A 14334-nucleotide genomic window follows, 5' to 3' on the forward strand; every position below is an offset into this window, starting at 1 on the left:
TTTTTATTGGAACTGTAGCTTTAAACAGTATGCTATTTTTCTTAAACTAATTGATCTAGTATCATGAAACTTCATAGGTACATTGATTATGACTCGCAGATAACCCCAAAGATTTTCAGCTCACTAGGTCAAAGGTCAAGGTCACGGTGACCCAAAATGGTAAAATGGTTTCCGGATGATTACTCAAGAACGAGTATGCCTAGGATCATGAAACTCGATAGGTAGATTGATCATAACTCGCAGTTGACCTCTATTGATTTACAGGTCACTATATAAAAGGTCAAAGCCACGGTGACCTGAAATAGTAAAATGGTTTCCGGATGATAACTGAAAAACGCTAATGGCTACGATCATGAAACTTCATAGGTACATTGGTCATGACTCGCAGATGACCCCTATCGATTTTGAGGTCACTAGGTCAAAGGTCAAGTTCACGGTGACCCGAAATAGTAAAATGGTTTCCGGATGATAACTGAAAAACGCTTATTCCTAGTTTTACTTGTTTTCTTTGAAGGTTTATCCAAAACGGCTTAAACAGACAAAGACACACACACAGATTTTACTCCCCAACAGCTTTATCAAATGCTTACAAGCTAGTAAAAAAAGATGGTGTCTCTGTAAGAAAAGCGGCTGCCTTGTTCAACGTCCCAAAAACTACTCTTAGAGATATAACTGCTGGAAGGGTCAATGTTAACATTATGTCTGCAGGAGCTTTGCCTTTGTTTACCTATGAGGAAGAAAAAAAATTGGTTGAACATTAAAAAATGGCTAAATATGGCTATGGGTATACCAGGAAAGAGTGTATAGACATTGCATCTGACAGTAGTGACACTGAAAATAAAGAGGACTTGTGTTGCCAGTGCAAACGATTTTCCACTGAAGCTGTCAGGCACAGTGCTTCAATACTTTTTGTAAAATGGGCACAGTGTGACAATAGAGCCTGTAACCACTGGGTACACCTGTCATTTTGTACAGAAATTAAAGTCATCAGAAGAGGTGCAACATTTATGTGCCCATGCTGTACTAAAGAAGAGTGACAATTGTTCTAAAGAAAAGTGAAATAAACTTGTTCAATTGTATTTATAAAATACTGAAAGCATATTTAATATATATTTACTGTTTTAGTTCGTGTTAAAATTGTTCAGAAAGTTTAGTTGGCCTAATTCATTACCACTAGAGTGCTGTCCCTTTCCCGGTTGTGACGTATCGACTTAAGGTAAACAACGCGCGGAGTTAATGTTCTTGTAGAGTGTATGGAACTATCGGCTTTGCGTAGTAAAACATGCTGTAAATAATCATTTTTGACATTGATTTAACGGGAATTAAATAAATCTCTGAAGGTAAATAGTATATTGCTGCATTTTGTTGCGTAAATTCAGAAATTCTTTTACTTGTTTCCTTAACCGGTCGACTTACGGTAATTGGAGGATAACGAAAACAGTCGCTTTAAAATTAATTCAATGTCAATAATGGCATCTTTAAATTTTAACAATTTTGTAAGTTGTGAGAATTCACAGATCTACGCTTATTATTATTTAAAGAATGTAATCTTGCTACAGACGAGCTACAAAAAACAGTTTTTTATTTTTCATCTTTACGTCGGGTTTTAACCGAGGGGGCCGCCATCTTGTTTTCAAAAGAAGTTCCAAATCCAATATGACGGCCGCCTTCGTACATCAGAGAGACGGTGTGGTGTAGCCCACTGTCCGAAGCGTTCAGATTGTTTAGCAACGAACTCTCGCGCACCTGCGTTATTTCCAACAAAGGGCTACATACAACTAAATCGCGAACAGCCGACAGCTTGAACAGATTAAAAAAGGTCCCGAGCAATGATGATTGCAATGATGATTGATGAAATAATAACTAAAAAGCACGACTACTACTGCTGCTGCTGCTGCTGCTGCTACTGCTTCTACTACAACAACAACAACAACTACTACTACTACTACTACTTCTACTACTACTACTACTACTACTACTACTACTACTACTACTACTACTACTACTACTACTACTACTACTACTACTACTACTACTATTACTACTACTACTTCTTCTTCAGATACAGCACTCCTTGTAAACAGAAGATTTTGCGGTGAAGGGGTGAACACTGTACAAAAGGTGCTCAGTTTTGTGTTAGTTTAAAATTATTTACATTGTAAGTGTTTACAGGTGGATAAGGGGGGGGGGGGCAATGGCGGCCACAGAAGTAAAGGTTTTGAATACTTCTACTGTGGTTGCCTCATGTTTGTGGGGAGGTAGTCCTGTACGAAATGTTCCGCCCGTAATTGAGACGGTGTTTTATTGACAGTTCCGCCTGGAAAATTGTTGATTCCGCCCGGAATATAGTGGTTGTAACAAGAAATAATGTTTTTCAGGCAGAAACGAGGCGGAAATGGGGCGGAATTTGGGGCGAAATTTGCTAATGAGGCGGAAATTATTTTTGCATGCTGACACAGGGCAGGATTTGGGGCGGAATATGCTAATGAGGCGGAAAATATTTCCGGGCGGAAATTAGACTGGGATGGAAATTTCCGGGCGGAATTTATTTCCGGGCGAATAGACAGGAGAATATGTGAATGATTCCGAGGGGGTAGGTATTATGAACTACTCCGGTATATACATAGCTCCTTAAGCTGCTGATGGATTGACGGACATTAAGAGGTCACAAAAGCTAAAACAACTTTTAAAATCACAAAAACAACATGCACCTTTCAATCTTTATCCAGATACAGTCATTCATAAAACCAAAACTTTTTTTGAAGCTGACACAACATACTTCATTGATCGAAGACTTAACTCATTCACTGCTTTAATACATACAATACATTGACTGTAGTGGCTTAAAACTAAATACTTAAAATACTTAAATACTTAAAAAATCAACAGTTATGCTTGTTGGTTAACTGAAACACTCGCTAATTAAATTTAAGGAATACACAAACTTTGGACCTCTGATGGAGCTAAAACTCTTGAATTCTATTTCACAAATGACAACAATCCCGATATGGCATAACTCATTCAATAAGATATAGACACCTTTGACTGCACTATGTTTTTTTATAAAATGTGAAATTAACTGCAAACATAACTAGCTTGAGCATTCCTTTTAAATGTTATAGGTTAAAGCCACCCGCCAAAACAGATATAACGGTTAAACAAAATAACTATAATAAACACAGCATTATAAGAAAACAAAGTAAATAAACAAACCTGTTTAGTAGTTCAGAGCATTTAAACAGTTCCATCATAACTCACTGAATCGCTCTTTTCAGCCTTTTTTACACACTGAATGTTGACTTCCACATTTTACTAAATTATTGCAGAATGTTCATTAAAAAAAAAATTAATTCATCATATTATTAAAACTTCAAGTTAAAAAAGTCCAATCATTGCTTTGAAACTGCATTTCAAATTTTCAAGCCAGAGTAACAGGTCTTGATAAAATTGCTAAAACAAGGCTTTTTGTATCATAACCTAAGAAGTAAATTTGCTAGATTTTACTCTAAGTATGGTGATTTAATTTCAAAATATAATGTTTCTTGAAAATGGCATTTAAATAATGGAATCTCCCATCCATCATTTTACGGAGATGTTTTGAAGCGTGTCCGCAAATTAAAATATGTTAAACCAAATGTTTATATTAAACTTTTCAATTTAATTAAAGGGGCCTTTTCTCAGATTTTGGCATTTTTTTAACTTATTCATTAAATGCTTTATATTGATAAATGTAAACATTGGATCGTAAAAGCTCCAGTAAAAAATCAAGAAAAAATTTAAAAAAAGGAAAAGAACATTGCCCGGAGCAGGTTTCGAACCAGTGACCCCTGGAGTCCTGCCAGAGTCCTGAAGTAAAAACGCTTTAGCCTACTGAGCTATTCCGCCGAGTACACGTCTTGACGTATTTTATACCTTATATAAGCAATCTTCGTAGTTTCACAAAATTGAACGACAAAAACAGAACTCTCCAAATTATTCAATCGTTTCGCGTTGCAACGCTTTATAATTTTTAGGTTTTAAAATCGTCAAAAGATGCATATAATCGCTATATTAGAGCATGGTTAATGTTCAGTATTACTGTTTCCTCACAAATATCATAACTAAAACGAAAACTTACGAATCTGAAACAACTTTTTTCAATTTTGTCAATTTACCAAAGCGTGAAAAGATCCCTTTAACTTGTTTTTATCAAAAGGATACGATGCTTATGTACTTAAAAACACGTGTTTGATGGTTTTCGATTCACTATATCTTTCTTCTCTTAAAATTTGGAATCATTAGTGATATTATAGGCATTTTTACTGTTGAATAAAATTGTGTCATTGTGTCGTATGAACAAACCTGCATGAAAACTACAGTATAGGCATTTTTCACTGTTGAATAAAATTGTGTCATTGTGTCGTATGAACAAATCTGCATGAAAACTTCATTTGGACTCAAATCGTACATCAAATCATTTCTGTCTTCAGTTGTCAAAACACCTATATACTGTTTGATTCCAATAATGTCGCTTTAATGGAATTACCATTTTTATTCATTTGCTTCTTAATATGAAATCACCTAAACTTGTTTTATTAGTAGCACAGCCCCATTAATATTTTTATTTAGTACTGCCCCTGGAATTTGTTCACGTCATTATGTCATTATGGATTTTTGTGACGTCATAAGACCGACTTTCCCAGTTGTAATCTACATGCATAGGTCATTGGGTTTATAACGTTCCATTTTATATATATTTTCTCTCTGATAGGCGTTTCTTGTTTGATTTAATTTTTTTTTTTAGCAGTCACATAAACAACCAAGCTATGTAATATGGAATTTTTACACCCATTATTGCTGCTTCTTCCTGTATTTGCGCGATGATTATCTGAGATATTAACTCCATGACACTATATTCTCAAATCTTTTTCTATAAAGAAGGAATGTAGTTGACAATTGTTAATAGTTTTATTTGATCGTTCGTCAAAAAGTTATAACTCTGTTACTTTTGTATCTTCAATGCAATTGAGTAATTAAATAGTAATTAAATTGAATGCGTTTTAATTCACTTTTATTATTGTTTAATTTGAGTAACAATGCTATGACGTTAAATTTTATTTACATTTAAATGTATTATGAATGTTGCTGTGCCAAGTGTGAGGTTGAGCGCTCTATAACCAGGTTTAAACCCCCAATGCTTTGCATTGACCGTTCCAAGGCGGTGACCCCAGCTTTATTCATATTTTGTGTTTATGTTGGTCTGTATTGTGCTGTTTTGTACTGTTTGGGCAATCGGTCACTTGCCTTAAATAAAGGACCAACTAATTGTTTTTAATGAAATTTCAATACTGCTCCAGCACCTGGAGTTTCACTTCTTTATATTGCAAACACCCCGCTCTTATTTTCAAAATTCTGACTCACACAGTGAACCAGTGTCTGTCCTATCAGAGGCTGTAGGATCATATTACCCATGCATTCTTTGTTTAAAACTGGGGGAATACAAAGATTACAGCCACCAAATTGACATCGTAAAACAAAACACTACTGATAAACAGGGATAAATTTACTGCATTTCACAACAATTTTCAACTTGCATCATACATCTCTTAATCAAATTTACTCTAAGACCCTTAATACTAAGATATCTTAAACACATAGTAGATTTACATGTACTTTAAATGTTGTAAGGTAAATCATCATATCAAAGTGATTTAATTATAAGGTCTTATAAAAATAAGCCTGAGTCAAAATATATATAAATTTCATCCAGAACAGTATATCTAGGTTACTTATTTTCCTCCAAATTTTTAGGAGTGAAAACTTGCAGCTGAATTTGTGGATTAGTCCTATTTTTTCAGTCATTCCAGCCTTAAATTTGTGTCATTTCAAGCTAATTTCAGCCTTTTTTGCATGGATAAACTATTGTATGAATTGAATATAAATGTTGTTTCCCTTGTGTATAGCAATGTTTCCTACAATAACTATTTAGAAACTGAAATCAAAACTATGTTTATTAATTATCTTAAAGTCCCATTTTGAAATTCTTTTAATATCAATAGTTTTCTAAGTCCAACATTGTGCCCCAGAGAAATGTATTAGTAAGAAATTCCGCCCGAGTTAATTTTCTTAGTCAGAAAATCCGCCCCAGACAAACGTTTAAGTATGAAATTCCGCCCGAGTCTTATATCCGCCCGGAATAGCTAATGAGTTCCGCCTGGAAAAAAAACAATATCCGTCTCAAGTTCGCCCGGAAACAATAGTAGCCGTCCAAATTCCGCCTCATTTCCGTCCCATTTCCGCCCCAAAATTTTGTATGGGGTGAATCCCATTGTATTACTGATCTTGGGTAGAATGAGAAATTGTAAGTCTTTTGAGGTTTGCATATGTGCATAAAACAATGGTTACTGCTGAGTCTGGATCGGCGGCCGACAGGAACAAGGAGATTATCGATAGGAGTGATGACAACTATTTTTTTCTGCGTGTTGTAAGAGTGGGCCAATTTAGGATGTCTATCATATTAGTTATTGAGCTGGTGTTGTGGTATCTGTTTGTTACGAATCTGGCCGCACCTCTCTGTACTTTTTCCAGTTGTTTTATTTGAGCGTTTGTATGTTGGTCCCAGACACTGGAGGAATACTCTAGTTTAGGCCGAACTATTGCTTTGTAAGCATGATCTTTAACTTTTGATGACCTAACTTTAAGGTTGCGGTGAAGAAAACCTAGTGCCTGGTTTGCATTTTTAGTGATTGAGTTATTATGGTTATCCCATTTTAGGTAACTTTGGTATGTGAGAATCAGAGACCTAGATATTTGGCATGATTTACTTTTTCAAGGATGTGATCATGTAATTTATATGAGGAGATTATGGGGTTTCTTTTTTGAGTTATGTTTTTTCGGAGTGGAATTTCATCAACCAGTCCTGCTCCCATCGTCCAGCAGCGTCGATATCAAGTTGGAAGTTCTGGGCGTCTGAGAGGTTGTTTATATTTTTGAAGATGATTCTATCGTCTGCAAAAAACTCTTGGGGTGCTATGTTTTATATAATCAGCAAAGTCATTTATATAGATCAGAAATAAGATGAGCCCCAAAACAGTGCCCTGTGGGACTCCAGAGGTTACAGTTGCAGGTATCGTACTACAGATTAAAAAGGTCCTCAACAATGATGATTGCAATACTGATTGATTCAATAATAACTACAAAACACTACAACGACAACAACAACAACTACTACTTCTACTACTACTACTACTACTACTACTACTACTACTACTACTACTACTACTACTACTACTACTACTACTACTACTACTGCTAGTACTACTACTAATACTACTACTACTACTACTACTTCTTCTACTACTACTACTACTACTACTACTACTACTACTACTACTACTACTACTACTAATACTACTATTACTACTACTACTACTACTACTACTACTACTACTGCTGCTGCTGCTGCTGCTGCTGCTACTACTACTACTACTACTACTACTACTACTTCTACTACTACTACTACTACTACTACTACTACTACTACTACTACTACTACTACTACTACGTCTAGGCATTATCCAAATATTCCTTTTTCAGCCATAACTTTTCCATATATTCATTGAGTTTATAATAACTTGCCACAATAAAAGAATGTGTCTCATACAGCAAATGATGTGATTCAATCCCAAAGGGAAAGGTGAGTAAAAAAAACAGAAATTGGTAAAACAAGATCATTGCCATTAATGTTTCAGCTTTGCCATATAAAGATAGAGTTTGAAATAACTTGGCACATATGTTGACCTTGATGAATTAGTTTGAAAAATGTGTTTAAACTTTAAGAATTCTAAAAGTATACTCTTATAGACTTTATAGTGTACCATTTAAACAACTTTTTCCACGAAGTTTTGAAAATGAGTCTAATTTTCAACTAGTTTCAAGCAGTATAAATCATTTGTCCTTTATGGAGAATATCATGAGAATATAAGTAAAAACCAAAGGAATATGAATGCAAATTATATTTCTTAAAAGGAAAAAGAAATCATTTGAATAAAAATTAAAATAAACAAATGAATAGTGTCATCTTTAGCACACAAAAATCAAAACATGCTTATTGTCTGTTTGTAAAATCAATTGATTGCATTTTGAGAAAGAATTCTGCTCTAAATTAAATTACCAAAGAGACAGAAACACTTAAAATAAATACTGTTCAAGTTTATAATATCATGCTTCATGTGTATAGTTTCCCCTCTACCTAATTGTTAAACTTAAGTCAATCATCACCAATTACCTGGATTGAATCAGGCTCCGGTTTACTGTTGGTGACCAACTAACCAGATGGCAAAAATTGGAGAAAGGAATCGTTAACGGCTGCACAGTTTCCGTGGTGCTCTTCATCATTGGGATGAACCTGTTGATAAATGCTGCCCAACGAGAGACACGTGGACTAAAGACAGAGTCAGAAATCTATCCCCCATCTAGCAGAGGCTTGATGGATGACCTCACATTGACGACAACGAAACACGTCCAAGCTAGATGGATGTTGACAGCCCTGACGGATGTCACTTCATGGGGAAGAATGAAGTTCAAAGCAGCACAATCCAGATCTCTCGCCATAAAGAAAGGACAGGAAACAGAGAGGTGCAAACTCTACGTACAGAAGGAAGAGATTCCTTCCATAGTGACGAGTCCAATAAAATGCATGGGCAAGTGGTTTGATGCAAGCATACAAGATCGCGACAATATCAAGAAGTTAGAGCAACAGGTAGGGAAGGGTCTCAAGCAGATAGACCGCTGCGGACTACCCGGAAAGTTCAAAGCTTGGCTCTACCAGCACCCACTGCTCCCAAGACTAATCTGGCCGTTGATGCTTTACGAGGTATCCTGGAGCACAACAGTGGAAGCCCTGGAGAGAACCACTAGTCGACACCTCAGGAAGTAGCTACGAGTTCCACCCAGCTTTACCAGTATTGGACTCTACTGGAAGAGCAACAAGTTACAGATCTTCACTGTTAGAAGAGTTCAAGTCAGCAAAAGCAAGACTTGTGTTGACCTTAAGGGACTTTCCGGACGAGCTCATCCGTGAGGCAGGGATCCAAACCCGAACGAGCAGGAAATGGTCAGCGATAGAGTCTGTGAGCCAGGCAGAGAACGCGCTCAAGCACAAATACATTGTAGGAGTGACTGCTGTTGGGAGTGAAGGAATTGGTGCGAGAAAGGTGGTACTGTGGAGCCGATCAGACCAGAAAGAGAGGCGTGCCATGATTCAGTCTGCGGTCAGGACAGCGGAAGAAAATGCCAGACAAGCAAGGGCTGTAGAAATGGGAGCGCAGGGAGCATGGGCCACATGGGAAACCGCAGACAGGAAGTTGACCTGGGGAGACATTTGGAAGTATGAGCCTTTTCGGTGTTCCTTTCTTCTCAGGTCTGTCTATGATCTACTTCCATCCCCAGCGAACTTGTGCCGATGGGGACTCACAGAAGATCCAAAATACAGCCTGTATGACAGAGTAGGCACCCTAAAGCATGTTCTTTCATCTTGTACTACAGCACTGACACAGGGAAAATACAGATGGAGGCATGACTTGGTCCTCAGAGAGTTGGCTGACTGGCTAGAGAAGGAACGACAGAAGGAAATTGGCAATTACCCTCGCCATGGGCACATTGCTCTCGTCAAATCGGGTGAGACCATGAAGACACAAAAACCAACAAAAGCATCAATTCTTGATGGCACGAGAGACTGGAAGATGGAAGTTGACCTTGGTAGAAGGCTTGTTTTCCCAAACGTGGTTCAAACGACCCTATGACCAGATATTGTACTGTGGTCAGAGACAGGAAAGAAGCTCGTCACCATTGAGCTGACAGTACCATGGGAGACAAGATGTGAAGAGGCCTACGAGCGAAAGAAGGAAAAGTACATAGAACTCATGGATCTGTGCAAGCAACAAGGCTGGTGTACTTGGCTATTTCCCGTGGAAGTTGGCGTTAGAGGGTTCTGTTCCGAGTCCGCGCACAGGCTGATTACAGCAGTAGGAACTACTGGCAGGGAGAGAGAAGTGGTTATCCAGAGACTGAGCCAAGCAGCTGAACGGGCATCAAGCTGGCTGTGGCTGAGGCGAGAGGAGAAGAGCTGGAGGCAATCAACCAACACGCAGTGACTGATCACCACTGTGGGCCCACCGCTTTTAGAATGTTCATGGAATTAAAACGGCCGAAACATTCTAAGACGGCGGCATCCATGCTGATGATGTTGGTAGAGGAGCAGTCTATAACCAAGCACAGATTGGTTAGACTGTATTCAAACTAAAATAACTTAAGTCAGGCAATCATTGAATACATTCTCACAACTACAAAAAACGTATATGATTAGTTATAATTGATAATGATACGCAATAATTTATAAAAAAAATGATTAATTATTACAAATAAGTAATCAATTAAGTTTAGACAAATTAAGTAATCAATTAATTTTAGATTTTGTTTTGTTTAATTCTTCATATTGAAACTATAAATGTTTTAATTGTTGTTGCAAGGCCAGGCCATTTGTTCACATGACTGTTTCAGGCCTATGTTTCTGATGACTGTTTTTGTTTCAGACCCTTGTTTTCACATGAATGTTGGTGTTTCAGGCCCCAGCTGTCAGAGGGGCTCCCGGAGGGAGAGGGGCCGCTGCCCCTGCAAAATCAGGGGCCAAAACTCCTGCTCTACCAGAAGGTTGAGAATTACTCCTTGCTTTCATTTTTATAATTTAATTAATGTAATTTTTCTGTAAAATTGGTGTTGGATGTTGCCATTTTTGCTCATTAAAAGTGGTGATTACATTTATTTTAGCTGTTAATTTGAGTTGTATAGATGTTAGCACAAATTTAAATCATAAAAAAAATTGCACTGGGAAGTGTGAAAACATATCTTTGAAGGCTTGATCATTTAAAGTTTTAGCTTGTGATAAGTATTTGATTTGAAATAAATATATTTCACATCTTAGCATGTGAGCAGAGGAGAGATTGTCTGTAGTGTCTGAAAGGATTCTTACTGCCTGAAGTTTAACCCATTTATGCCGAGTGGACTCTCCCATCCTTCTAAATTGGATCAATTTATTTCCAAAATTAGGGATGTCTAGTATATTAATTTATATAATTAGAATATTTCTTACAGAAATTACTTTAAGCACACGGCGCAGACCCTGATGAGACGCCGCATAATGCGGCGTCTCATCTGGGTCTACGCTGTTTGCCAAGGCCTTTTTTCTAGACGCTAGGCATAAATCGGTTAAGTTGATTATCATAATCCCCATGAATTAAGTATTATAAGGTCCAATAAAAAGTTCCATTATACCTATCTGTTGCATTTATTAGTCTTATCTTTGTGTTATTATAAATACTTATTTACTATTAAATCACAAATAATGTTTTTCCCCAAAGACCTATAAAAATACGGCATTCTCTTGGTCTTTGTTTTTCCTAAAGCCCCAGAAGATCCAGTGAAGGAGGAGCCAACCAAAGAGGAGGCCGCCCCTTAACCAGCCCCTTCATCAGGCCCCGCCACAATTAACACGAAGTCCTTCAGGCCCCGCCTTGGACTGGCCAGGGCACATAGGGCAACCAATGAGATTCCAGATGCCAAGAAATATTATAATGAGGTCATCGCCATGTCCCCAGAGGTAAAGGTTCTTTTTTTTTCAAATTTAAAATAAATATAAACATTAAATAAAGATGTGACAAGCTGAAATTGTGATTTACTGGTAGGTAATAAGATAGATCATCTAAAGTGTACAAAAGCAATATATATATGTTCTTATAAAAACATACATAATATTTATATATTTATGATTGCATGCATATTATTAAATTCTGATTTGTTTACTGTTCATTGCAAGTCAGGACTACATTAAAATCATTAATTCTACGTTTAGAATATCACTATTGGATACCAAGATTGAAAACGAATTTTTATCTGTGAACTTATCGTGGTGATCCAGTCCTTGCTGTCATTATGAATAAATCAATTCAATTGCGAAATATATCGCAATCTCAACTGTATGGTATCAGTTACGGAGCTCATTTATTCTTGATAAATGGAGGATACAGTAACACCATATAAAAGAACATACTACATGTATTTCGGGCAATTAGATCATGTCCTACCAATATATGGAAGGGAATATCCACCAGTGCATGCATGCTGCTAAATTACAATTTAATTTTGCTAAATTACACTTTCATTTTGCTTAATGACAATTGTAGGTTACTTTATGACAACACCATGTTGATATATTACAATTGGTAATACACGCGATAACATGCATGTTGCTAAATGACAATTGCATTTGGCTTTGTTTTGCGAGTTTATGCTTTTTTCTATCAGATATTGTTACATTACTTGCATGCTTCGTTTCATGTTTACTCGATGTATACAAATCACGTATTCTTGCGAGTAAATGACAAATGAATCATTTCTGTTAAAAAGTTCATGTGCCTATTTTCTTGTAGCTGATCTATCATCATTTTAATAATAATTTATGCGTGAAAAGGCATATTTATTGTTAGTTTTACTAAGCGAAATGACTAGACACAAGGCAGCAGCTCACATGAAGTAAGCCGAATACCGAATGCATTAAGACGAATGCATTAGTAATACTGAATTCATACACGACGGAGAACCAGAGTTGTCGGTCGTTTACGGTAGTTTTCGTAAAAGGTTAATATTTACAAAGGTGGTGTATTATATATCTACCAGATAAATTACTCTACCGCGTCATTTCGAACGTATTTTCCACTGTTCTTATTCAGGTAAAGGTTACTAGTTAAGTGTACTTGTTTATTAGGTAAATTGCATACGATTGTAATCCCCATTTCGAACGTTGAGTTGTCATTTGGTTTGTGATTAAGGTCTATTCGAAGTTAATGGACGTAATCTTGTTTTCATTTGTAACGTCAAACGCCCCATAGTATTGTTGTAACGAAAGTGGTTTACGATGATCAAAACGTCTAACTGTTGGCTTGTTTGAATTTAACTATTAGTTTCATTATGTTACCATCGCATATCTTCGTAACACTGTCATTTATCTAATCACATCGGTTGATACCTAGGTTGGTAAAATTGCATCTTATTCAAATGATTCTTTTTAATTGTTTTTTACTAGTTTATCCCCAATACGGCATGGAAAATCATACAAAGAGCTTATTAAAATGAAAGCAATGTGAGAAAATGTGACCTCATTTACGAACAAAAATAATTATGTTTTCTGAAATTAAATGGTTTCTCTTTTTCATTTCAAATATTTATATTTCGGATACTGTTTTATACTATTATCAACATATGTTGACAATCTTACACCTGTTTCTGTATATTGGGTACGAGATGACTTTGGATAGGTACCAGTTTACCAAAACAGGTATAAGTCGACCAAAATGGGTTTGAGTTGATCACAGTATGTGTTGAAAAGTTACCTAATAGGTGTCTTCAAACAGACACATTTAATGAAGATTGTTCTTGTATAGACTTAAATGGTAGATCGATCTTATTTTTCTTTGCATCTATAATGTGTAGCTCAGTGACCCAGTTAATGTTTACGGTTTGTAACTCAGGGGTCCTGGGTTCGATCCTCACGTGCGTTGCTGATTTTTTTCATGGGAGTTTCCTCTGGCCAGACTGCAGAGCCCTCGCCTAGTACTGGTGAAACCCAGGAAGCATAATTAAGTGAATCTTTGCCTTAAAGCGGGTATATACGATTTTTTATATGTGTTTAATTCTAATATATTGATAAAATATGTTACAATAACACAAAATAGGCAAGAAAAATTATACTTTAAAGCCGAATTTCATAAAAATGCAGCAAAGACAAATTAGCGCCCCGAGCCGATAGTGACGTACATATTTTCTTACAATAACCGAAGCATTCGTCTTTGTATTAGGATCGGAGATGGTGTTCGTGTGTCGTATGAATAGATATCGTTGCAGGAATTCAAATTAAACCGTTAAACTAAGTTTAGATGCACATCGTACATGTATGGTATACATGCTGGCGAATTCGGCTGTACAGCCGTTTTCAATTTCAGAATTAAATATCTGGCTTATTTCGCATTTTTCGGCACATGTTCTTCTTAACTTTTATGTTAATTTATATTGAAATATATATATAATAAGTATTTAACACAGTTTGTATAAATTCATTAATATTTGACAAAATCGTATATACCCGCTTTAATGTAAGTTAAATACACGGGCAATACACCATACAAACAAACACATCATGATGTTAGTACATGTAGGATAAAGAGTGGGGTTGAAGATTTCCCAAAAAGATGGTACTTAGATGATCAAAGCAGATAAGATCATATTTCTGTGAAAAATGTATTG

General features: G+C 36.3%; 1 protein-coding gene across 1 annotated transcript; it reads left to right on the forward strand.

Moving 5' to 3' along the window:
- The first annotated feature begins 764 nt into the window (after window positions 1-764).
- On the forward strand, window positions 765-10133 carry LOC127849934 (uncharacterized). The gene is made up of 4 exons (XM_052382677.1): window positions 765-889; window positions 8314-8913; window positions 8963-9657; window positions 9787-10133. The coding sequence occupies exons 1-4, from the start codon at window positions 765-767 to the stop codon at window positions 10131-10133; spliced, it is 1767 nt and encodes a 588-aa protein (XP_052238637.1).
- The last annotated feature ends 4201 nt before the right edge of the window (window positions 10134-14334 follow it).

This window comes from Dreissena polymorpha, chromosome 11, assembly GCF_020536995.1.
Source record: "Dreissena polymorpha isolate Duluth1 chromosome 11, UMN_Dpol_1.0, whole genome shotgun sequence".
Lineage (NCBI taxonomy): Eukaryota > Metazoa > Mollusca > Bivalvia > Myida > Dreissenidae > Dreissena > Dreissena polymorpha.